This window comes from Tiliqua scincoides, chromosome 1, assembly GCF_035046505.1.
Source record: "Tiliqua scincoides isolate rTilSci1 chromosome 1, rTilSci1.hap2, whole genome shotgun sequence".
Classification (NCBI taxonomy): domain Eukaryota; kingdom Metazoa; phylum Chordata; class Lepidosauria; order Squamata; family Scincidae; genus Tiliqua; species Tiliqua scincoides.
Window position 1 is genome coordinate 82,009,715 of NC_089821.1, and position 27,028 is coordinate 82,036,742.

General features: G+C 42.1%; 1 protein-coding gene across 1 annotated transcript in view; it reads right to left on the reverse strand.

The window, feature by feature from the left end:
* Positions 1–967: 967 nt before the first annotated feature.
* ESYT3 (extended synaptotagmin 3) overlaps positions 968–27,028 on the reverse strand; it is a 49,859-nt gene continuing 23,798 nt past the window's right edge. Inside the window, exons 5-23 of the mRNA XM_066621469.1 lie at positions 24,637–24,703; positions 24,433–24,522; positions 23,286–23,341; positions 21,472–21,592; positions 20,054–20,227; positions 19,477–19,559; positions 17,375–17,423; positions 16,020–16,109; positions 15,501–15,563; positions 14,591–14,659; positions 12,495–12,560; positions 8,188–8,274; positions 7,792–7,941; positions 5,688–6,145; positions 4,381–4,479; positions 3,474–3,605; positions 2,548–2,653; positions 2,049–2,098; positions 968–1,004 (exon numbers count right to left, since the gene is read on the reverse strand). Coding sequence (XP_066477566.1) covers positions 968–1,004; positions 2,049–2,098; positions 2,548–2,653; positions 3,474–3,605; positions 4,381–4,479; positions 5,688–6,145; positions 7,792–7,941; positions 8,188–8,274; positions 12,495–12,560; positions 14,591–14,659; positions 15,501–15,563; positions 16,020–16,109; positions 17,375–17,423; positions 19,477–19,559; positions 20,054–20,227; positions 21,472–21,592; positions 23,286–23,341; positions 24,433–24,522; positions 24,637–24,703 — 2,047 coding nt within the window. The remainder of the gene's footprint in view (positions 1,005–2,048; positions 2,099–2,547; positions 2,654–3,473; positions 3,606–4,380; positions 4,480–5,687; positions 6,146–7,791; positions 7,942–8,187; positions 8,275–12,494; positions 12,561–14,590; positions 14,660–15,500; positions 15,564–16,019; positions 16,110–17,374; positions 17,424–19,476; positions 19,560–20,053; positions 20,228–21,471; positions 21,593–23,285; positions 23,342–24,432; positions 24,523–24,636; positions 24,704–27,028) is intronic.

Consider the following 27,028-nt stretch of genomic DNA (forward strand, 5'->3'; position numbering starts at 1 on the left):
TTTGAATATACATTCAAATGATGTTTGAATGTATTTTAAATAAGTATCTACCTTCTATGTATAGTCCTAGATTATTCCAATTAAAGCCACTTAACTCAGATCTTGAAGTTATATATTTGAATTGATTTATGGACAAAGTAGAATGTATTCTTTTTACAAATACACCACTATGCAAATAAGACAGTCAATACCATAGTTTAAAATGGTTTATTCAATTAAAAAACAAATCACATTGTAAGTCTGAAATAGTTTCAAAACTATACATTCCATTACTGACATGAATAGTATAAAACCAGAAAGTGCTTTGGGCTGTGAACTTTAAGGCAACAGCTGGGTTCTAGAAAGCTGCATGTCCATGGGGGTTTTCTAGCCACACTTCTTATTGTAGCTACTCCTAAGAGACTCAATACCCAACCCCCAACCCCCTTAAACCTGGGATGCTTAATGAAAATCATCATTACTAGTCCCCTGTGCTTGTTCAGAGATTGGATCTTGGCTATTGTAAACATCTGCATTATGTTAAAAAAAAAGAGCTAGTTACCTATTCATCTTTGGTATGAGGGCATATACATCCAAACAGTCTAGAAAATGCCCGAGGTCTCTGCATCACAGCTAATATGCCTAGAAGGGGTTGTGAACTCACACCTATGGTGTATAGCACTCTCAGTGAGTTGCTTCCTCTTAAATGTGCAAAACACATTAAACTAAAATCTGGAAACAATTTATAGTGTAGACCTATATCTTGTCTACAGGTATAGGAAATTAATGAATGTTTTTAAAGTGCAATTCATGTTGGGCTATTGCCAAAACATAATGGAGCACTACAGTAAAGATACAGGTATTTGGAAAGTTGCTAGTACAGTATAATTTAACAATGTGACAAATATCTACATAAACAAAACTTCTGAAACTGTCTTCAAAATATACATATTTACATTTGGTTAAGCAGTTCACATGGCGGCAAGAATCAGCTTTGAGGTGGTCCATTTACTGTCAGCTGGAACCTATAAAAAAGATTGGGTCATTGGCTTAGTTTAGGTAAATGGTTGCCTAGCTGAATTTATCTCTTAGCTGATTTTTGATTTCTGGACAGGCAAACAGCAAGCTTAAAATGGAATACTTTTATAATGTAGCACAATGTCTCCCCCACATCTTTCCAGTGTCTATAGACCAGATTTCTCCAAAAACCACACGGAACATATTAATGCCCATTGCCTCCACTACTGAGAGAGTAGTGTGCTTTCCATTTTCACCAGAACAATTAAAGATTGGATTGTTTTCTTAAATTTATTCCAACACCCAAATACCATCCAGTAGTTAAGCACCACACTTGAGGTGTGTTGATAAATGGTCTGTAATATTGCCTCTTTCCAAATTTCAGCTTTGTAACAATATCTAAAGCAGGAATTAAACCAAATCTGAAAGTAAGATTTCTAACAAGGGGTTCTCTTCAACACCCCTAATGATGGTGCTAGTAGCACCATTTCAGTAACAGAACTAGGTCAGAAGAACAGTCACTAATGCTAGTCAGTCAGGCCACAGTTTGTCAGAGTGTCCTGAAAACGCTACCTAGTAATTCAGGTGGAATTACTAGCCATGTTTTTGTACTTCAATTTCTTACTGCTATACTCATAGTAGAAAACATGCAGGACAGATTCCTCTCACCTGAGTAGTTCATACTTCTATTTCGTACTTGGTCACTACAATTCTAGATGTTCATCAACATCTCGATGTTAAGGACCAAAGTAGACAAGGTGGAGGCAAATGTGTGTGCATAGAAGTCTGCTACCAGATTTATGTGAGGGGAACTATTTCCGACACATACTCTTTTTTTAAGCCATCCATGCATTCAGCCTGCAAGTTATCCTTACTGGGAGAAGGTTTCCCATTGGCAGAAAGGGATTTGGCTCTACCTACACTGCACTGTTAATGCCCTCCACCATCTTATCTAGCTAAAGTCTAAACATGTCAACAAAATCATCTAATATATAACTTTATACTTCAGTTGTAGCTGTTAAAATTTGTAACACATGAAAAGTAAAACATACCATTGTGAGAAGCCCCTGTTTAAGTCTTCCTTTGACAAGTCAATCAGCACCTTTTAAGTAAAAAAAGAAAAGCAGCAGCAAGCCAGAATTAAAAGCAGCATTTCAAAAGCGGGCTTTTGGTTTAAGAGCAAGTACATACAGCACTTTTAATTTTCAGAGTTTATAGATGTACTGTCTGAGAAAAAGATAATAGAACAGCTATAACCAGATACAGAACTACAGCTCTAGTAACATTTTCATACTGAATTATGAACAATATTGGAACACAGGTTATAACCCTACCTCCTGCCCATTTTTTTCATCTAAACAGTTAGCTCTTTCAGACAGGCTGTTGTGATTGCAGCAGAGTTTAACAGAGTGGTAAATTACTTTGTGGACAACTCATCAGTTTGTGTAAGGGACTTATGATATTTCAAAGACAAGAACAGGAGACTGTTGATCTGCAAGGCAATCAACTCTTACTAGCTCATTTTTCACATGCTGAATCTGAACACCATACCTTTCCAAGTTCTTTTCTTTCATTTGAAATAAAAGACCTTCTGTTTTTCACAGCAACATCCAAGGCTCGTTTCTTAACACCTTCCAAAGTTTCAAAAAATTCAAACCTAAAAATAGATACAGGAAAGGTGTATATGTTTAAATAAAGCAGAAGAGAAAGCTTTACAAAAGCTAATCAGAAATACTGTTCTTGTAATCATGGGAATAATTCTTCATTGTATAAATTATATAACCTTTATAAATTATATAACCTTTCTACCACTGGATGGTAAAATTAAATATAGTTAGGAACTTTCACTACATTAGACCCTTCTCAAATGTTATCCCCATGTTGGGGGATTGTGATATTTTAATGCAACATTTTTGATGCAGGAAGATGGATGGACAGGCAGTTAACTAGATTCCTCTGTGCTTGTCAGAGAACTGATGGGGGACTGTGATCTTGAATATCTTCTCATTAGCAACTGGAAGGTAGGGAGAGAGTAGATCCGATTTTTTTATATATGAGCTCAACAGCCTAGAGTGTATCATCTGCAAAATGTTGTATACATAGTGTTCCTCACCATACAAAACCCATAAAGGGTGAAGCTGGTGGATATGCTATGAAAAATAATGGCAGATTCCATGCCAGCAAATATATACTATCCCACAAGACCTATAAATGTAGAGATTTTTAATTCTTTAAAAGATGGAGCAAACACTCAGAAGGAATGGGGGCACATCACAGACATACAATAGTCTGTATGTAATGAATACAATTCTTCTACAAAGCTGTTCCTCCAACTAAGCTTAGATTCCATGACTGTGCAGTTTAAGATCAGCGTAGGTAAGCACATTGCTGGTTGGTATCCATGCACATAGAGCAGGTGTAGCATGCCTTACTAAAATGGGTTAAAACTACAAACAATCCTTACAGGATTTACTTACTTCTCATCATAGTGGGGATTCAGAGTTCTTTTCTTGACAGTAGTCCTCCTTCGAGCTGCCCATCTTTTGTCTGGGAGCAGGTAGACGCGGACGTATGGATGTGCCCCTTGCAGAGAGCATGGCATTAAGTTTCTTTTGGAATGGAAAAAGGGGATATAATTCCCTATGAGATTTTAAAAACTCACAAAACATTTCTATACAGAGGTGCTGCACAAATACCTTTTGTTCTTCCTTACATCTGAAGAACTGGGGAAAGCAGGTTAACTAGCAAGAGTCATTGTGCAAAGGCTATCCTGGTGGTAGGGTTGCTGCGGAGGCCTCAAGGTGATCATGCAAAATTTACGTGCAGTATTGTGCAACCTTGACATCTGGAGATAAAGGTGTTTTTGACTTCTGGAGTGACAAACCAAGGCAGCTTCCAAGCAGCCATTTGGGAATTACCTGGATCTGGCCAGTAGTACAGTCACGAAAAGTCCACTAGGGACATCTGCTAAATTGCAGGCAGAGGGGGAGAACACATAATCTGGGCAATAGATGCACCTGATATGCAGATCAAAGAAAATATACTTAGCCAGATGCTTGAAACTGAAGTGACTAGGACTGGATAAGACTCCAATGCTTTCTCAGCCATGAAGTTCACTAGATGACCACGGGCCAGCTATTATCTTGCTATCTAATATAGCTCACTGGGTTGTTGGGGGGGGGGGGCTGGAGAAACAATCAGTTCTAAAATTATCACCCTTGGCTCCTTGGAAGAAGGGTAGGATAAAAGTTTTAAATACAAAGATGTTGGTATATTTATGTAGCACTTCTAGTTGTGCTACAGCAAACATTGCATTTAAGAATTAAAACAATGTAAATATGTGTTTCAGAAGATGGAACAGAAATAGTTCTATCAAAACATTACCTGCACGCGTTGACTAGCACAACAAGAGACTGCCTTAGGGAAGCATAGCGCACAGTGAGGTGAATTTCTCCCATGGGCATTCCAGCAGGAAGAGTCCCACTGCAAGATAATTGATGTTTGTTTTGTTCAAGTTTGTCACCCAGTTTCTGGGTGAAATGCTGCATAACCAGAAACTAAAATTCCATGAATGAAAAGTACCTCCTCCCCCATAAGATAAACAAGCTTTGAAGGTAAGCAATTCCCAAGAAGAACTAAGCAAATGTATTGGAATGCAGCATCTCTCAGCATCCTATTTCAACTCTGCTGCGTGCTGCAACAGCAGTATTTATGACCAGAACATCATCTTCATCATTTTTAAGAGTCATCAGGTATAAGTGCTTATCAAGAATTTCAAAGAGCACTCTCTGAAAGGCCTACCATCCTAGCAGACAGTGGGTCACAGTGGCATTATCTATGGTTGTATTGCAACAGAAATCTGCACTGGCTCAATGGCTTTTCTAATTTTGTCCTCTTCTGCTATTTCTGAAATATAAAACCGAAAGCAGTGTTTTACAGTGCAGTATAGTATTGCTCAGTTCTAAATGCAGACCTTGAGATACGTAATCCTCACTCCTACAGACTTTGATGTCGCAAGCATAGATAGGAACCCTGCCTAGATTAAGTAATTGATTCAGTTCTCAAACCTGCACAGATATTTCAAACACACATGTTCTGTCCTGGCTTACAGAGTTAATCTTCCCCATTTTCAAATACGACTAACAATCCAAAACAAACAGTATCAGTAATGCTCAGCCCACCCATTAGGCAAGCTGATGCAGGTTGCAGGGTGGGACAAGAGGGTGGTAGATTCGGGGTGCTCCTCACCTCAAGTCTGCTGCTGCCACCTCCCTCCAGCCTGCCATAAATGCAAGGCACTTATCTCTGCCTGCTAAAATCTCACAGAAAGTGAATCACCTGCCTCCATACCTTGCCCCAGGTGCAGTTTCTGCAAACACAGAAGTTCAGGACTTCAAGTTTGATTTACAGGGAGCTCACAAATGAAGGAGCTCCTTCATTTGCGCAGTCCCTGTAAATCAAATTGGAAACCTGTGAGTGAAGAAACTGTAAGGAGTGCTGCAGTGGCTGCCTTTTAAAAAATGTTATTGGGCAGAGGCAGTTGACTCAATACAGCATCATGTGGTGCTTGTTTGAAAGGATAGTAACTGTGACTGAAGCCTGAAGTCAATTCACCCTTGTGCTGCTCCTCTGCGCCACAGAAAGACATAGCTAATGCTCAGACTAGATAAGTTTCAGACAAAGAGACTTACTTGATGAGGTCCAGATTGCTGCAAGTTATATCAAAGTGTGAAGAGGCCAGAGATGCAATGCTGGGGGCAAGCTGGGCTCTCCGCAGGGCTGGTGATGTACGGGGTGATGGAACAGCCTGATGAGGTGCCAAGAATTTGGGATCCACATAGCCTGGGCCTGTTTGTTCGTTTATTCTAGCAGCTGCCTCCTTCACAACAGGTCCTGTCCAGTTCTCATTTACATTAAGGTTAGCATGGCTCTCCTGTCTGTTGCCTTGGGATTCAGGTACACTAGAGTCTTGGGGCACTTGTGGTGCTTTGGATACTTCAATTTTTGATGGAAGTGGTGGAGGTGGAGGTGGTGGCAGGTGCGTCTTGCCTTGATTTCCATCTTCCTCTGTGGCAGGAATAGGAACTTGCTTTAAGGTCTTAATCCCCTTATGGCTGGTATCTGGATCAGGTTCTTCTATGCCCAAAGCCTAAACACAAAAAGACAAAAAAATTAGAGATTCAATAACCATAACCAGTAACATGACCAGATCTATCATTAAGAAGCACTGAACAGTTCAAGGCGATACTATATAGCTCATCTTCTGTTGCCAAATGATTTTTTTTAAAACTGCATATTAAATACAAGAGCTCCAAAGAGGAGTTCCACAAAAGGAAAGTTTAAGAAAAAGTTCTCTATAGTGCAGCATTTCTTTCTGTTAGCTGATTGAGAGTCAAGAAAAGTAGGGTTATGACCTTAAGCACCCTAATTTTAACAATCCTTTTCATTCATCCCAACACAAAAATTGGTCTTCATATTAAGGCAAAACTGAGCTTTTTAAAAGACTGCATGAGGCCCCTGACAGTGGCTCGATGAAGAAAGTGAACCCAGATGAATGAAGGGCTATGTGCCCTCAAGTTGATTCTCCAATTACTTTTCTCTTGAAAAACACAGGTGCAGCCTGTTCATCCGTGGATTTTTCATCCACGGATCTGGCTCAACTAGGGTCCCCTGGACCCACATTAAACCAGACTTAGCTCCACCTGAGCCCTTTCTGAAGCCCGCAGAGGCAGCGCATGCCCACCCACTGCTCCTGCAGGCTTCAGAATCACCTGGAGAGGTGAAAAGACGCCACTTCTGGTTTTCCTCAGGAAACTTATCTTTAGCCATATAAGGCATTCTGAGGCCCAGGGAAGCCCCTGGGGGGAAACCCTGACAGAAACTGGAAGTTTTCACTGCTCTGAGCCATTCTGAAGTCCGCAGACCGCACTTGAGAAAGCCCTCCGGAGGTGATTGGAGCACAGCTCTGGTCCCCTTCAGAGGGAGAAGGGGGCGGAAAATCGTGGATTTGATTATCCATGATTTTCTGTATCAGCAAGGGGTCCGAGAACAAATCCCTTGCAGACACCGAGGCCCCATGCAAATCATGATGGCTACACTTCCGCATCTTTGGCACTAACTTGGGAGCTTTCTTTTGAAAGTCTAAGCAACTGGAGTCTGTATCTTTGTGCTCATGGAAATTTTAAATCAGTTGTTGATAAGCATAGACTTGTCTGTTCAGGACAGGAAGATCTCAAGCTTTTCGATAACGGCTTGCCTGGTCTGAAACCCACCCAGCAGTCATAGAAGTCGTTCAGACAGTTATGCTGCATGCTCCCCAACAGTCTCTTTGCAAAGAGCAAGTAACTTGGTTTTTGGAAATATAGATTTGGGCTGTATTTTTCTGTTGGTGGGAGTTTAGAACTTTGGTAATTTAGCCTTAGGAAATATTTCCTGTGCTAAGGACAACTGAATAAGATACTATTTCCATCACCTTTCCTATCACTGTGCTTGTTATACTTTCCTCAAGTCTGGTAATCCAGGCCACACAAGCACACACCCTGTTGGACAGCAAATATTAAATTATCAGTGACAGAAGGGAATGACACCCAACAGAAGAAGCACTAAACCTCAGGATCATCATGCCTTGAAGAAATTCTCACAAAGCATCATTAATGCTCAACCATTACAGTGCCATTTGTCTTGGGATATAAAGAAACAAGTCTCAAAAGAAAACTAGTTTCAAGATGCACAATAAATTTCAACCACAAATCTAGAAAAGGTGGAATAAAGGATGCACACTATCTCCACACTTACTCTCAACACAACTTTCATCTTAATATAGCTGTCTGAGCCAGAATGATCCAGTTGAAAGTTCTGCTCAACTGCCATCTCAGGATTTTTTAGCAAGTGGGCAAAAGAAATCACCAAGGTCCCTAGGGCATTCTCTCGCTCTTTGTCTTTGACCTAGAGAGAACGAGAAAATAAAGATAAGTTAAGAGCGGCATGACAAGCGAATCTCAACTTCCTTTATCTCCAAACCAAACATACTACAGTAATTTGTTATCCAGTAGCACCCAACTCATGAAAAAAGTGATCCAACTTTGCAATTACTTTCTGCAGCAGCCACAGCTTATGCACAGAACATGACTATACAAAGACAAAAACAAAAGCTGTGTTACGCTCCTGGGAAGTGAGATGAAATTAACTTACCTCCAGATGTAGAGACTGTGATGGAGCACTGTGGACAAAGAATGTGAATGCTTGACCCCAGACAGGATCCTTGGTGAACTTGCAGGTCTGTTTATGAGAAAAGGGAAACAAAAAGATACATACATTATTCACTGAACATTCAGAAACAGTGGGTTACCCAGAAAACTGGGTACAGTGGTTAATATAATTACATGCAGTACTTCACAGCATAATGAAGAAACACCCACCTGCCTCTCAGATGGACCATACTCTTGCTGGAGAGAGCTACCTGCCCTGCCCATACACATGTTGCTAGGTGTAGAATGTGCACATGTATATCTGTGCAGCTGGGTGGAAGCACAGGGAGGGGGGCACTCTACCTGCTACCAAGACAGGAGTGTACTGTTTTTACTGCCTGCCTTTGTCATGAGACTCGTACCACTCTCTCCTCTCTGCTGGTGGGTGGAGTTTTCCTTGGCTTCCCTCAATAATTGTGTCTGACAGCAGCAGTTCTGGAACCCCCTGCGGAGAGCTGAAACCGCAGAGATGTGCAAATGCCCATCTCTGTTGTCCAGGGGGGCTGCCCTTGCCTCCTGAAGAGAGTTTGAGTTCAGCAGAGGATGAGGATGTCCGTCTCCAGCCTCTGCCAAGCTCAGTCTGTTCTTTAGAGCTCAAATCATGTGACTTCTGGTTTCATGGAGAAACTGGAAATGATGTTTTTAATAATGCCTTATAAGCGGAGCTCCCCTCGTCTCCAGAGAGGGCGTGGGGGGGGGCCTGGACTCAAACCGCAGATAACTGAATCTGCAGATATGGGCCCCCCCCGGTACTCATCAATTCAATAATATTTGCTTCAAGTAATTACCCTGGTCCTTTTATAGCTAGTATAAAGAGCAATTGTAAATAAGATGGTATTGTATTTAAGTATACAAGCTAGAAAAAAGTCACAAGTAGCATTCAGACCCAAATAGATTTGCATGATCTTTTTCGAACATACAAAGCAATGAAAAGTTTCCAGATGGTTTGCAAACTAAGCAACATTCTCCAAATACCCATCACCTTTCAGATCATTCTCTGTTTTCTAAGTATACATGTTTTCTAGAATTCTAGAAAAACAGCAGCTATGGAGGTTTGCATTGGCAACTAGGAGGTTGTACTGCAGAAGAATTATGACTGCGTTTTTGCACTGCTCCAGTTCATTTCAGTGGGATTTAAACAGGATTCTTCCCTGGTAGCTTGTACTAGCAAGTTTGTGTTGTTGGCAAAAATAAAATAAAACAAAAATAATGCAAACTCTATTATTTAATCTTTTCTTGGAAATGGCTGAACTTATATTTAGCCTTCTCCCTTCTCCTGGATTTTTTTTTTGGTATCTGTGTATCTCATCCATTCCCATGCAACATGCAATTCAACACATTACAGGCGTGCCCCCGTATCCATGGGGGTTCCATTCCAGAACTCCCTGTGCATATGTGAATCTGCAGGTATGGGGGACACCTCCCCCCACCCTCTGAGGGTGAGGGCAGCTGTGCTCCCTTGTCTCTGGATGGTATCCTGAGCCCCACAGAGGCAAGCATGTCTGCCCATGGACTCTGCGGGTCTCAGAATTATTGTTTAAAACAAAAAAGTGACTTCCGGTTTTTCATCAAAACTGGAAATGATGTTTTAAATGCCTTATAAAGCATAGGGAGGCCTAGGGAAGCCCCAGCAGATCTGGGGAATTGAACTGGATCCTACAAGTTTCAGTCCAACACCAGAAGCACTACACTATCTTGGCTCTCATGTATCATGTCTTGTGTAAATAGCAAAAGACCCTAGCCTTAACAAAACACCAGTTCAATGCCATTCTCAGATATTTACATTGAACAGTTGCTCTGTTCCTTCAAAACACTGAAGAAAATCTGCTAGGTACTAATATACTGAAATGTGCCTACTGAGGTATAATTGGTTGTTAACTACCATTTTCAAACAAGCTGCTACAGTTTGCACCTGTGGGAAAAGGGAGTTATTTCCCACTTGTTGCGGTAGATTTTAAAACACCACAACAGGGTAGCAGCTGATCTAGTCAGTCTGGAGTGATTAGTACCAAATTCAATTTGGAGCAATGGCACGTTTCTCCCACCTATTGAAAGTAATAATCATGAACTCTGTCCTAAGGTGTTTATGAAGGAACTTGAAAAGACAAGTTGAGATTCTCCCTGAAGCAGATCCACTGGTTGGCACTCCAGGCTGACTGGCGCTCTCGGCAGCAGGGCTCAGGTTATCCTTGAGCAGGTCTACCCATGATGTCCAGCCTTTAAAGCCCAGAATACACAGGGATCCAAATACCTGAAAGATAATCTGTTCTTCAATTATCTTACCCAGGCTTTGAGGTCTGCTGGAGAGACTCTGTTTCACAGTCCTACTCCATCAGAAGTACAACAGTAGTTCCTACTCCATTAAAAAAAATGGGTACACCAGACAGGAAGCAGGTTGGAGGACTGAAAACAATGCAATACATGCAATGCAACAATGTTTTCAGCCCTCCAACCCGCTTCCTGTTAGTGTTTCCAGGCAGCACAGAGACAGAGGAGACAGTGAGTCATTTGTGTGATGGGGGAATTTGTGAAACAGCTTCTTGTAGAGTTCATTGCTATTCTGTGGTTTCCAGTATCCATGGTAGCAGCGGGAACCTACCTCCTGCAGATATGGGGGGGGGGGCGCGGCGGACATATCTATTTATACTCTTTAATGAATTATATTGTTGTTTTTGTATACTATGTATTGTAAGCCACTTTGGGGCTGACTAAACACCACAAAAAATAAATAACATTTTAGGCATCAACCCTGTGCAGGGCAAGCTTTCTAGTGCAGTGCACATTTACACACAACAAGAACACTGTGGGAAAAGCAAGCTGCTCTTTAATGAGATATTCATTAGAACTTGATTGCACAACCTGTTCCCAAGAAAAACAGCTGGGGCACAGACACATTTAGACATGACTGCCATAGTGCTTGCTTTGTTTGTTTCCAAGAGTATCACTGTGTAACCAAACACAGTGCACAGCTATATGAATTCCCTACAGTAGCACTGTATTCAAGGCATTTCCAGAGAGTTTTTGACGCAAATATACATATAGTTCTTCCCTATTTAACAAATGGGGAATTTCACCTTTCAGTTCCAGCCATCACCAATCTTCCTAGTGCTGAATATGCCTGGGAAAACACCAATTCTTCCCACAACTGGCATCTCGGTTGCAAATGCTATGCAGAATACGATTGCACAAATGCCACAGGTATCTACTGGCTACTGTGAACCAATGCTATTAGTAACCCTCATTTTCATACCCTGTTTATTAAAATGTTCTCCAAGGATGCAGATTCCCTAGTGCGTCAGCACAGCACTGAGCAGATTAGAATATGAGTTTTAGTTCAAGTGCAGGAACCCCTACACGCTGCTCTACCATTTCAGAAGTGTCCACCATTTTTTAGTGAATGTGTGTACTTCACTTAACATTTCCCTTCTGGCTGTATGTTCTTCTGCTGTACAAAACCTATACTGGAGCGCTCATCCCACTTCATATAACAAAAAAAATAGTTACAAATCAACAGTATGACTATTCTCTTGGCAACAGTTCCGTTAACTCCATCCATGACAAGGCATTACCTCATCAATACTGGATTGAAACCAGCATCCATATAGTATCAAAGACCGATTCTGGTTTTATCATTGTCAGTCCTGAGATGGTCTGGACAAGTCATTTATTGTCCCTTTGCTACTGGAAGCATACTCACAAACAAAAGACACGTGAATGTCAGCTGACAGCCCAATCCAATGTTAAGTAAGCACCATGGGCGCTGTGGACACAGTGCCAGCGCTGAGTGTCGTAAAAGCACTGTATGCAGCGCCAACAGGAAGGCCTGCATCCTGCCCAATGGTCACTGGGGCAGATAAATGCTGCACTGGGCAAATGGAAAAGGGTGGAATGGAGGTAGGGAAGGGTTTTTCAGGGTGGGGGGAGGGCAGCAAAGGAGTAGTTTCGGCCTGAGAAGGGGTGCGGGTGTCAGAGGAGGCCTCCACCGTATCCTACCCCCATTCTCGGCCTGTCAGACCTAGTGGGGCTACTCAGTTGTGCACCAGCAATTTAGCTGGCCCTGACCCGAGTAGCCCTAATGAGCAACCTGGGGCTCAGCACAGGAAACAAATGTTCCGTTACTCTGAGGAGACTTCCCACCTGCTCGATTCCGGCACTGGATACAGCATGGGCCCAGCAACCCCACTGCACCAACATTAGATAGGATTGGGTTGTTAATGCTTAAGAAAAAATAAAAGGCAGCATCCCTCTTACCTTGCTTTTCTGAGTTTTGCTGCCAACCGTGAGCAGGACAAAGGAACAAGGTTCTCGTTCTGCCTTCTTCATTTTTCGCAGTTTGGAATAAATGACAGTGTTAGTAACAAGAAATTCCACAGGGAAGATAATGACTCAAGCCATTTCTGCCCAACGCTGCCAATACGCAACAGGGAAATTAGGCCCCTGTAGGATTTGGGAAGGGGAACTCTAAGGTTTGGCATTTTTAATACTGCACTTTGACCACTTAATGCACTACAGAGCATATTTGTATATAATTAAACAAACGACTACATGCACTATTAATTCTTAGATCTAGTGGAGTTGTTACGTAAGTTACAATTACTGTTATTAATTTACATCATTCCAGTGGTGTAGCTAAGGGGGTGCAGGGGGCAGCAACTGCACTGGGCAACAAGCTTAGAGGGGCAACAACTTGAGCTTGACACTCGTGGCCAAAACTGTGAAAACCTTGGTATTTTTTAATAATGTCATCATGTTCTATACTATTTGATGCAGAATTTAATGCTGAATGCAATGAAACAAACCACATTGAAATATTTGTATTCTATCAAATGTTATAGCCAAATAACCAGAAAATAGAAACACAACTACGTTATGTAACAAAAACTGGATTTTCTTAATGCAAAACTGACTAATGAGACTGATTGCTCTAAGAGCCAATTACGTGTTGTTATGATGATACAGCAGGGAACCAATAATGTGTTACTATGGGGAGGGGCCGGGGGGGAGGTGGCAGAGCAAATGGGTGGTGACCTGCTGGGGAAGGGGATGGATTTTCCCCCATTTTCACATTTTTTTTTAAAAGCCCAGGCATGACTTCACTTCCGGGTCATCATTTTGAGCCTGGCACCAGGCTACACAATCGTTAGCTACACCACTGCATCATTCAAGACCTCCTGCTGACAGCAAAGAAGCACCTTTTAAGTGGTTCTCTTATATATAAAGGAGAAAAGTAGCTGCTATTTATCTGAGCATGATATCTTTTTTTCAGTGCTACTTTGCTGGTATCTTTTTTGTGTCTGTTTTTAGACCATGAGTCCTTCTGGGACAGGTAAGGAAAATGAAAAACTGTTTTCATTTATTTTGCTATGTAAACTAGTTTGATAACTTTTTTTGTGTCAAGGAGTGGTGTACATAAAGTTTTGAGCTAGCGTATAGTAAATGTTTAGCTAGGTAACCTACACTGAAAAAGTCAGTACAGTAGCTAATACTGCTATTCTTCAAGCACACAATCTTTGGAGTTACACCGGTTATGTGGTTTAAGTCAAAAGACATCCCAAAAAGTCACACTGACTTAACTTAAAATCTTTAGGTGAGGTTCTGTTCTGCACTGCACCACCATGACTAACAGACTTTTTTGGCTGCAGTGCACAGACCCTCCACAACTCCCTCCCTTGGAAGGTCCATCTGGTCCTCTATCCTGTTAGCTTGTAGAATGTTAGTGAAGACCTTCTTGTAATGATAGACCTTCACTCTTAGCTCCTTTGTTTCCTGATTTATATTCCTTCTGGCTCTGTAGTGTGTTTTTGTTGCTGCTATTTTTTTTTTAACATTTGTATGTCATTTTGGGGTCTTTTTTGGTCAAAAAAAGCAAACTTAATTTTATGTATTTTAAAATCGTGGCAATCTAGAACTGCTATTTCTTCAAAACATTCAAAGATCAGCAGCTGGCACAGAACTCATGAGCTATGAAAATAATTATTTGAACCAAACTTATTCATGCTTGGTTCTACCATGATGAGAGCCGCACACATGAATTTGAAAATAAAGCAGAAATTGTAAACATTTTCACTAAAAACCACGGATCGTAGAAGCATGAAATAACTCATGACTGGGAAGCATACAGTTTATGCATTGTCCCCATGTGCTGCTTACCACTTCCTTCACCTATATTATTATTTCTACCAATGAATCCTTCTGTTCCTCCCTTCTATTAGAGATATAGCAGAGAAACTGATCAACCCCACTGATTCAAAATATTTTCTCAATCTTTATCCATCACAATGTCCACCTGGTATTTTGTTTAGTACGTGTGATCCTTTTGACACTCTGGAAAAATAAGATATATTTACCTTGAGGTATCTGTCTTTTCTATACTTCCTTGCATCATATTCCCCATTAGAATATTCATACTGATTTTTCTGCATTAGAGAAAATGATATTTAAAATCAAAGAGTGATCCAGGTATAAAACGTCATTACACTGAGAGACCAAGCCTACAGTCTGCAGGAAAAAGGGACAGGCCACACAGGAGCGACTAGCTGCCAACAAAGGGATAAACTGACAAACACCTTGCAAGAAAGAATATTCTCATATCTTTCGACTCAACAAGCAAGCTCTTCTGGAATTTGAGGACTAACAAGTAGCAGAAACCAATTTTCTTGAAAGTAGCAGGAGGGGACAGCAGCAAGAGTTGCAACATTGTTCATGAGATTAACTCACAGATGGTAAAACATAATTTCTGTAATGCTTCAGTATAGATTTCCTAGTTTAAAATCTTGTACTACAGTTCCATGTGAGCTTCTGGAAAAGCTGTCTACAAATCTTTTGAACAAATTAATGAACATCAAGGAGAGGAAATGTGGCAGCAGTTTATTAGTGTTTCTAGATTCCCTTGCTGCTTCTCTTTTCCCAGAGGAGTAAAATCCTTTTGTGTGGATTTGCATGGCATGCCCTCCTCAAAATTATTCCAAAGTATTTGAACTATAAATTCATTTTTTTTATAAGCATGCTTTCCATTTTAGATGTTCTTAATCTGTTATACAGCTCATTCCCCAAACACTCGGTCTTCAGAATGTGGCAGGCACTAGCAAGGTTGCAGGATCTTGTCTCCAGATACAATTGTCTTGTACCAGCCAAACAAGAATGTTTGTCAGGAAAGCATTCCTGAACCTGTTCATATTAATGAGCATACAGACACTGTGAAACGTCAGCCAGATGCAACTAGAGCACATGACAATGTTGCTCCTTCAGTTTACTCACAGGAAGATTGAAAGCACTGTCCAAATACACTATGACAATAGCTGTGGCAAGGCCATTCTTGTCCTGAAAAATGTTAAACGAAAATTAAAACGGTTAATGCGAATCATTCTATCATCCTCACATCCATTCCCCAAAGTTGATTTTGCAGACTGTACCCACATGCTAGACGCATTTTTTGCATGTCTACCATGAGTCTGGGTAGGGTATGCAATCTGAACATAGCCCAACAGAAATTGACTGCAGGTGACAGCCCTGCACTGCAATATATGAATGCCTGAGTCCCTTCCAAATCCCAAGGAAAGAGGACTCTTGAACAACTGGCACAATCTGTGTATGCACACCATTAAGCTATGGAAACACTTTAAATACAGCCACTGTGATAAACAGTGCTATTACATAGTTATAGTAAATTACGATAGTTAAAGTACAAAGTTGTAATCAAAGTAAACAGAACAGTGACTGCCTTTTGCTCCATTTCAGACTTATTGTACAGTGTCAGCCTGCAACTGCAGCACTCACCTCACATAATTTCTCTTGATTGGTCACCAAAGAAAACCACTCAAGCTTCAAATGCAGGTGTCCACTTGCTATCTTGCTTAAGGGGAACCACTTTATCAAGAAAGAAAAGCACATCAGTGACATAAACGCACATTCAGCAGCAAGGGTGTTGTGAATTGGGTACACAGAGGAAATTGAAGGAACAGTTTAAGCAGCATAACTGGGGCCAAGTCTATTATACTTTTCAGAGGACAAGTTTAAACTGCACTTCTTTCCCTAGAAGAGGGAATGCTTGCACCTGCCCAATACAAAAATCCCAGGTAGAAATGCAGAGGGAGTTCATTTCTCAATAAATTCTTACCAGCACCTATGGATTTTATTTTTTTTGCTTTGGCCTTCCTTCCTGCAGCAGGACAGCCTTTAAACATAAACAAAGTGCTTCCAATCTAAATACCCTCAAGATTATACATCTCCAGATAGGGTATTGCTCCTAGTGGATAACTTTTGCAATACTTCAGTATACATTTGCTTATTTAACTACAGGACAATTTTTCCTGTCCCCAAACCGGACGCAGAGGCACACACTTCTTCAGTGTATCCATACATACACATCCATGTATCTGGTGAAGTAGTCTTGCCTACAAAAGGTTATGCTACAATAAATCAGTTGGTCCCAAAGTGCCACAAAACTCTTGTAATATTAATCAACAGCTTTAATTTTCAGCAGTGGTAGTGAGAACTCAAAGTGACAATTAAAGTTTTAGAACATCCTTAAAACCACTCACAAATCCAGATGTTTTTAAGTATTGCTATAAAACATGCAGGAAAAGCCACTAAGGAGGCAATCCTAAAAAGGAGATGGACTGAAGCAAGTCCCTTGTGCTGGCCCACCAGTGTTGCAAAAACACTGCAAAGCACTTTTGCACCACCGGGACAGGCTGGTGCAAGGATGCACACTGGCCTCCCCCGCCAATGCGAGCCTCGGGGGACGGTTGGTTTGTGTCAGCCAAGCTTGGCCTATGCAGAAGTCTGGGAGGGACATGGGAAGGGCAGAGGAGGCGGGATGGAGGTGTTTCAGGGCAGGGACAGGGAGGGCAGGGACAGGGAGCAGTTATGCCGGATCCTGATCCCATTCCTGGGTGGCCCAGGGCAGTCCCAGGCTGCTCGGATTTGCACGACCTCTGGAGGTGGCGCAGATCCAAGTAGCCCCATTGGGACTGCAGTAGCTCTCCCCTGGGTCAGGGGAAATGTTTCCCCTTGCCCTGGGCTGGGTCTCTGGATGCCGATACTTGCGCAGGATACAGTGCAGGCACGCTGGCCTGCCTACTCCAGCGCAAGACAGGGTTGGTCTGTAACAAGCTAGAAACAGGTTTTACCTCATCAACAATTCTGTCTTTCATCACATCGGCAAGGTTTATAAGCAAGCTGAAAAAAAAGGAACGATGTTGAATTAAATGGGCTTTCTGGTTGCTTGGAAGGATCAACAAAAGAAACCCCCACCCCTACCCCAGTTTAATAAAATACAGTGGCATGCAGAAAAACATGTCTGAAACTTATCCCTGTAGTTCTATGGAATGTTCTGCCATTCCCCCTCCCCTGCAACTCTGTGGCAAATTTCTTTAGAAAATCTTAGGGGTCTTGCTTTCAGATTCCAAGACTCTATTGTCCATGTGGAAGCTTTGCAGTCTCTAAGCCTAACTCAATGGCAAAGATTGAAGAAACCCACTAATCAATGAAGAGCAAACTGAGATAGCTACCCACTGCATATAATGCTGAGCCCTCTGCCATATTCCCCAGACCAAGCAACTTTTAGACTGGCTCAGAAAATGTAATTTGTTGTCCTTGGGTCTAGTTTTTTTTTTTTTTTTAACATGATGCTTTACATAGAAGACAGAGCTTTCCTTTTTGAGGTTAAATTTAAATTAATTTGAGGTTAAATGGATTGTGCAGACCTGGCCACGGTGATCCATGCCACGGTGACATCGATGTTAGATTACTGTAACGCGCTCTCTGTGGGGCTGCCCCTGAAGACGGTTCGGAAACTACAATTAGTACAGAATGCGGCGGCCCATGTGGTCACCGGAGCCAGGCGGTTTGACTCTGTCAGCCCGCTTCTCCGGGGGCTACATTGGCTGCCCATTTGTTTCCGGGCCGAATTCAAGGTGCTGGTTTTGACCTTTAAAGCCCTATAATGCTCTGGGCCAGGATATCTTAGAGACCGCCTACTCCCGTACAATCTGGCTCGCCATCTCAGGTCATCAGAGAAGGCCTTTTTGCAAGTGCCGCCACCCAAGGAGGTCCGGGGGGCGGCTGCAAGAAATAGGGCCTTCTCAGTAGTGGCACCAACATTATGGAACTCCCTTCCCCTTGACTTGAGAATGGCTCCCTCTCTTGAGAGCTTTCGGCGAGGCCTGAAAACACTGTTGTTTAAACAAGCCTTCTGATTTCTGGCCTTCTTAACTTTTTTATACATCTTTTAGTTTTACAGGCTTGATTCCTCGGTGATCTGCTCTTTTACTCTTTTAATCTGACTACTGTTTTTATGGCCCTGTAGTGTGTTTTTAAATGTTTTTATCTGCTTGTATTAATGTTTTTAAAATCTATTGTTTTTTTAATATGTTGTTAGCCACCCTGGGTCCCGTTAGGGAGAAGGGCGGGATAAAAATAAAGTTTTATTATTATTATTATTATTAAATTTAGGAACTGGAGGGACAAGAACTGGGGAAAAGTCCTTTCACTTTCATTGTAAATGTGTGAACTGCAAAGCACTGACTGGCTGTTTTCAGAGAGTTCTGCTTTATACTGGGACGGTCATAGGGTTACAAAACATGAAGCTCAGTCACAGAATGAGCCAATCTGTGGAGGCTGTTGGGATACGTCACTGCAACAGACCAACATGCTCCACATTTGTAAATATTAGGCAAGATGGGGGTGGGGGTGGTAAGCAATAGACATTGGTTGTGCTTGCACCACAGAATTCTGGAACCAGTTCAGCCACTGGATTTCAAATGGCACATTTCTGCACTGTACTAGTCCACATATACATTCACCACTGGACTCTTGAGTCTAATATTTAATCTGTTAATTTAACGGATTTAAATTTTTAAACATGATACATGGCCCCATGGGACTACATCATGCAGAATACAGCTGAGAAAACTGCATGTTTGAATGCTCTCCCATGTCAAAAGTTCCTTGCACATAAACTAGCACACCAGCTATAACTCCCCTCCCCCCCCCCGCCACTTCATGTGCTGGCTTTTGTTAGACAGGGAATTGATGCAGGAAAGTATCCACACATGCATATCACTACCTGTGCTCTGCGCTGATACAGTCCCAGTAGGACCTCACCTTCTGCTTCTTCTGAATTCACAGGGTGATGCCTAGTAATTGCACTGCCTGCACACTGCAGCAAGAACAGAAAAGGGTACAGTACAGAGAGAAAAGCACAGAAAATGAGGAAATCTGCATCCATCACCTGCCCAAAAAGTCATCTTTATCTGGGTCTTCATCATACAGGTCCACCTCTAGATCTTGACCAGGTATTTCATAAACAACAAACTTCAGGGAGAGAAAGAAGAATTTAAATAAATAAAACTCCAAACCTACACTTCTTAAACTGCCAACTGCATACGTTAAATTGTAACATATACGTTAAAAATACAGAACTTTGTGTGATGGCAACCCTTCTGAAGCTACCAGCTCAGCAGAAATAACTCTTTCCCATCTGCTATATATAACCCTACAGAAGTGTACAAAGTAATAATGCCTTTCATGCACTTTCTCCACTTGTAATGATCAGCTTAACATGAAGGTGCAAGACAGCTGCTGAGTTCCATCACATAGTTTAACAAGGGACTAAAAATTCTCTCTACGACACTAAACTGTTATCATCTTCAGTTCACTGCACTTCAGTTATAAGAAGTGATAAGACATTTTTTAAGGCATTAAAAAAATAAACTTAACAAAGTAAGATTCCAAGACCAAAAAGAGAGACTACCTCCTCTATCAGCACCTTGTTTTTGCTAAAACGAATGCAAAGCAATTAGTACTACCTCAAACATTTCATTCCAGATGGGATTCAGATCTCTTTGAATTGTCTTGCTTCGAAACTGTGTCAGGCCAACCCGAAGAACAGCGTATGGGTCCGACTTCCCCCTGATTGCCCCAAGAAAGTTGTCTTTTTGGACAAGATTTTCTGCTTCTAGTAGGTAAACTCTTACTACTCCCTTAAAAAAAACAACACACAAATATCAAAAACCTTTCTAGTAATCTTTAGAAAGCATCTATTCTCTCTGGAAAGCATTATAAATACAAAAGCAAATACAAAAATATGTATTTCCACTAAGTACATATACAGGAGCAGCTTTATAATATTTGACCATGGTACACTAAGATCAACTATCAAAGGCATTTATTGTGGATTCATTCACAAACTGGCACTGTCTTCTTTGTATCTCAAACACCCAACTGGACAGAACCTAGTGGGGGGGGGGGGTAAAAGCAAACTACTATATTGTTGGAGAAGAAAGTGTTACAGGGAGATGTCTTATGCCATGAATAACACTTACTAGTGCATAGTTGGGGAGGCAACAGGATGCTCATGCTTACAAGTGTGCTGTTGCAATCCTAGGAAACTAAAACCTAGGTGAACCACAGTCTAGATTAAGACTTTTACATACTTGGGGCAGCCAGCAATTAGGCGAGGTGATGCACACTGCATCAGTGGCAGACTGTGGGGGACAGTAGATTGGGGGTGCCATTTGCCCTGAATCTGCTGCCACTGCCACATCCCTCCAGCCTTCCACAGATGCAGCCTGCAGTATCAACTTTGTGCCAGCCAAGAGCAAGTAGGGAGTGGATCATCTGCTTCCTTACCTTGCTCCAGGCACAGTTCCTTCAGTCAAACGGAAGAGCAGGACTTCTGGTTTGATCTACAGGGAGTGCATGAGGAAGGAGCTCCTTCATTTGTGTGGTAACATTAAACCAGAAGTCCTTTTCTTCTGCAAATGAAGAAACTGCACAAGAAGAGGGGTCAGCAGGTTTTTGTTTTGTTTTTTGTAGTTGCGCAGAGGCAGCAAACTCAAGGTCGCATCAGTGTGTTATGCCATTGCTTTTACATACTCTGCTCAGCCCAAACACAAGTTCATCTTCAGCAGATTAATCTGCTACTCAAAACTAGGGATATTTAAAATGAAACCAAGTAAAAGAAAACAAAAGTACTGGCCACTCAAACTGAGAATTGGTACAATAAATAGGTTATTACTAAGGGCTTGATTAGTATAAAATCTTGGCTATTTGGTAGAGAGAAACAAACTCCCACTATTAGCCAATACAACTGAGTGAATATTATCATTCTCCACTGCACTGTTTCAGTTCAGAGCACATTGCAAGCTGGTTCTCTCAGCTCCTGGCTGTACCATTGCATACTTTCAGCCTGGTAAATCTGGGAATACTGCAGAACAATACTCACGTATGGAATAGGAAAACGCAAGCGAGAAATGTCAATGTTCTTTTTCAGGGGGATAGTGATTCTGTTTGGCAACACCAAGCGGGAAGCTATGAGGTCCTGCAGTAATGACTCTGACAAAGAACTGGAAGGAGGAACACACACATTTCATAATTTAAAAATACATCACACTGTGGATGCATTTAAGGTCAATTCATTACGTTTGCATTGCTGGGATTATTTGTGGCACACTCCTCACATACAGCAGCCCATGAAGCCCAGGACATGACGAGGAACAAAAGTTTTAAAGTCAAGCACCAGGTAGGGTTGCTGCTACAAACACCTTAGGAGAGAAGAAAAAGTGCATATAGATATATGTGTATACTGATCAAATCCAACAGGTTTGGGAGCTTTCAGTTCAGTGGGAGAGATCACACAGACGGATGCTGGGGCATCTCTGTGGCAAAAGAATAACTCAGCAGGTACTTCAGCTTGAAGTACTTACTGATGCATAGATATTCCTAAGCTAATTTTGCTTATCGATTACAAGTGACAGACAAAAGCGAGAGTGTTCGTTCAAGGTAAGGGGATGTGCTTCACCTTGCATTTCATGATGTCAATTGCAGTTACCAAGACCATCATCTTTCACATGCTGGGTGTCTTCAGAATGTACATTTCTGCCCCCAAATTTCCTTGTTTCACAACGCTTCCAGATTAAGCTGCTTTTGTGAACTCGCTCTTTCTTGTGCACCCCTCGCAAATACTGGGGCCTGCGGTGAGGAGCATATTGAAAACTGTGGGTAGGGGGGAACCCCCATGGCCAATAACCTTTGTTTATGTTTGTAACAGTTGCGTGAAATGGCTCTTGCATTAATCAAGCAGGCAAGCAGACATATAGCCTCTTGCAATTACTGTATGCTTCTTGCTTTAACAGACAAGCAAGCAGACAGGCTAGAAAGGACAGTGAATGTTAACTTCCTGCTTCCTGTTAATGTTCCCTGTCCCTTCTAGGCTGCCAACTTGCTTGTCTAATAAAGCAAGAGGCATTTAGTAATTGCAAGAGGTTGTGTGCCTGTTCGCTTGGTTAAAGCAAGAGCTGTTTCACACAACTATTACTAACCTAAACAAAGGTAACGAGCATGTGGGGGCAGGGAACCACAGATAAGTGGACCACAGATATCAGGGACTGTCTGTAATTTTAGTTCAGTTTTTTAGTTCCTTTCATACTTTGAAAATTACTGTGTAAGATTTTCATGGTCAGATCACCAGAAATATTAAATATATATATTTATTTTACAACAGAGGAGAACACACCAAATGCCCAAAGGTATCATTTACAGCTAGCCAAAATAAATGGTTAAAATAAAAGCCAAAACAATTGTATAAAGCCACAGGACCAAACAAAAACATTCTCCTAAGGGAGGTTTAATAGATTACATTTCCCATGCAATTTAGATTTTCCTGTGCTTAATGTGACATTACTTTGGCTCAACCCGAGGACACTCAGCTGCAATGGTAACAGCAAGTAAAACCTTTCTTACCAAGTCAAGCAGTTGGATGACCACAGGATGAAGTCAAGCCACAATTAGAGAATAAACTAATGAATTGTCACAATTGTGACACTAGTAATTATGGCCTGGACATGATGAGTCACACTTCACCCTATCCATGCACATTTTGGGGAGAGTTTTCACATCACCACAAGCTGCTAAGAACACAGAGAAAACTCCAGATAATGGGTGTGATCCCCTCTAGGATATTAATCACTTGTTTTTGTGATTAATGGAAGAAAAAAGGAAGGCGTGTTTCAAAAAGTTAACACTTAAATTAACACTTACCTAATGCCTGGAGCATCTAATAGGTTGGTCAGTCCGGCCCAAATGATTTCTAAGTGCTATATTGTGTGTGTGTTTTTTTAAAGATATACAGAGAGAGAGAGAGAGAGAGAGAGAGAGAGAGAGAGAGAGAGAGAGAGAAGTTTAACCACTGAAACAAAATTATAAACAAAAAAAATGTAGAAACAAATCTAGTAGCTTCTGAATTCCCCATGGTCTCAGATTTGTCAAACATCTGAAATATGCCGATCAACATTCTTTCCACTTGCCAGTAATGTATATGGCATTTTAGTTTGGAATGACCACACAACTGTCATACCAAATGAACTCAGGTTAGTCACCAACTTTGAAGAGTCAGGCAGCCATCGGCAACTTGTATCCCATTATGGAGACTTAATGGCAGACTTGCCATCATGGATTAACCAGATACAACATGGCAGCCTCAGGCAACAGTGTGAGGGATGGCTTGCATGATCACAAGGAGATGAGTAAGCCAAGTCTTTCTATGCATTTCCTTTGCTGTGGGGACTGACTTACCACCTGAATTTTCTCCACACACATAACTTTCTAGATATGCTTAAGTACTTAAGCAATTACCAGTTCCAGACCTCACACTGCTGGTTTCAGGATTATTGTAATTTCTTTGGAATCCACATGAAATAGTCAGAGGCATTTTACCTTTATTACCCCAGCGGAAACAATATAGGTTTAACAGAAGACAAGACTAACATAATTTCAGCATCTTCTGAAGATGCATCATTATTGTGCTATGAAGTTTGGAGGCTCTTTTTTTAAAAAGCTAAAGAGTGGGATGGGTGAGGCCCTGCATTTTGAGTTCTGTGTCACTGAGGCAGCTCCTATACACATTTTAGAAGGACAATATTCTTTCGAGGACACTGCTAATAAATAAAACTGGACCACAGAACCAGTGCAGATGCCAGGCTGCTTGAAGCACCAGGGCAAAGCCTTGCACTAGACCCCCAATAGCGCTGTTGCTCATTGCCACTGGTGCTCACTGATGGTTCAGTGGCTGGCCCAGGCTGAAGGGTCCTCCAGTGCTCATGGACCTTTGGGCAGTCCTTGACTTGGTCAACCCCTGCATAGGTGATAAGCAGGACCCTGGTTTCAGACTAAAATTCACAACACTCACAGGTTTTTGGATGAAAAACAAGGTTACAGCTCCAAAGAAAGGTGCATCAGTCATAAGTGGCTCCAATATCACCCGTAGTGTTCCATAAAACTGCAAACAAGATATGAGAAAAAAGTATTTAACTCAATAGTCATGACAGAGGGGAAACAAAGAGTAAAATATAGGGAGTGGTAGAAGATGTTTGAAAAACTGCAATGTACCCACCTGAACTCCTTTTACTCCTACATTCAACTTTGACAATTCCATTTGAATTTCACAGTCGCCTATATAACTGAGAGAGAGAGAAAGTGAGCACGGACACACAAAATGGCTAATGTTCTTCTTCATCTCCTAAGGGCTTACCCAAAAGACAAGTCAATCAGCACAAAGTCATAAAATCAAGAAGAAACTGTGACCCATCCTTTTTGGCAGGAGGGTTCAGATAGGATACTTGGCATGCAGCAAATTTGTAAGGTTTCTAAACAGAACACTAAGAACTATTTGCTCACCCTTTTGGTTTTGGGAAATGGGCAACTTGATAATCAGATGGATTGACCTTGCTACCAATTAGAAATAGTTTCTACTGCCTGGTACATTGAAGTACACTTTAGTTCACTTCATAAAGCCATGAAATCTTATTCATGGTTCGGCCTTAAAAGCTTAGCAAACACATCTGCAAATAATTAGTTATAAATAGTTTAAATAAAAAAAAGGTATCTATTGTATAAATAAATACAGGTATATCTAGCCTCTGTTTTACTTTTGCTATTAACCAGGAAATGTGGGTTTAGATCTGATAAATGATATATATGTGGGATATTAGACATCTCTTAATTTAAAGGTGGCCAAATCCCATTGAACTTGATGGGTATTACAAGAGTAATCATGTACAGCACTGGTTCCCAGCCTGTGGTTCAGGGACCACAGGCAGTACTCAAGACCAGGGGTGCTCAAAGTTTTTGGCAGGAGGGCCACAACATCTCTCTGACACTGTGTCGGGGGCCAGAAAAAAAAGAGAATTAATTTACATTTCAGATTTGAATAAATTTACATAAATGAATATATTAGAGATGGAAAATGAATTAATGAACTCAATCCAGTTTATGATCACATTCACCCTAAGAAGGGGGGGATCTTCATGCCAGTTTATGCTCACATTCACCCTAAGAAAGGGGGGGGATCTTCAAGCCAGTTTATGCTCACATTCACCCTAAGAAGGGGGGGATCTTCATGCCAGTTTATGCTCACATTCACCCTAAGAAGGGGGGGGGATCTTCATGCCAGTTTATGCTCACATTCACCCTAAGAAGGGGGGGATCTTCATGCCAGTTTATGCTCACATTCACCCTAAGAAGGGGGGGGATCTTCAAGCCAGTTTACGATCCCGTTCACCCACACACACAAATGGAGGGGGGGATCTTTCACACTTTCACATACCCGCCTGCTCACCTGCCCCCTTGCCCTCCCTCATTCCCTCACTTGGGCTGCCTGCCTGCTTGCCCAGCTGCCTGCCTACCTGCCTGCCCATGTGCTGGTGCTGTTGCCTGCCTGCCTGCCTGGCCGGCCGGCCAGCTAGCTGGGTGGCCAACCAACCAGCCCTCCCTCCCTCCCTCCACAGGGAAACGTGCTGCGAGCTGGGCTGGGCTCCCCTCCCTCATGATCTCTCTCTCTCTCCCCCCTGGCTCAGGCTGCAGAAGGAGAGGGGAGCCGAGCAGAGCCAAACGGAGCTGTTCCCAGCCCAGCCCATGGGTAAGGAAGAAGAGACTAGCAGGCAAGTGCGCAGGGTCTTTTATAGTGGGAAGTAACGTGAGACCTGCAAGTCTCACGTTACCTTCCCACTATAAAAGACCCTGCATGCCGGCTGGACTCGTCTTTCCTTTGCTACCACTGAGCTCAGTGGCAGCGAGGGAGAGCAAGGTGCGGAGCTCGTGCAGCGGGCCAGCGCGGGCCGGGGGAGGGCCAGGTGCCCATTGGAAGTGGGGGGACCCCCTGGGGGCCGGATGGGGACCCGCAGTGGGCCGCAAGTGGCCCCTGGGCCGGGATTTGGGCACCCCTGCTCAAGACTCTGAGAAGTGGTCGGAAAGGTCTCAGGAAAAAAAAATCACCTTTGATCACTTCCAGTGTCTTGCCATGCAAGCAATCTCTCATGGACTACCAAAGAGAGTGGAGTCCAGTCATAGCTCTGTGACTGCCCACAGCCACAACCATTGAAGTGTCAACTGTGGCTGTGGGCAGACCATTCTCTCTGATAGTCCATGGGATTCAGACCACCAGAGAGGGTGGAGACCAGACTCTCCACAGGCACAAGTGGTCCATGAGAATTCCAATTTTTGCCTCAGTGGTCTGTGGGCTTCTAAAGGTTGGGAACCACTGATGTACAGGACTGAGCTACAAATCTCTCTTCTGCATTTTCCAGTGCAGGTATGAAAAACCACAACTACAAAAGACAAAACAAAGAACTGTTCAGATTTTATGTTCAGCATTTAAAGGGGCCCTAGCATTTAACTTCTGCATTATAGTACAACTGTGGTGATAGACTATTGCAGCCAATGATGTATGCTATCATTTAAAAAAAATTCTATTTATGCCAAAGCCATACTTCAGACACAGAGCCTTC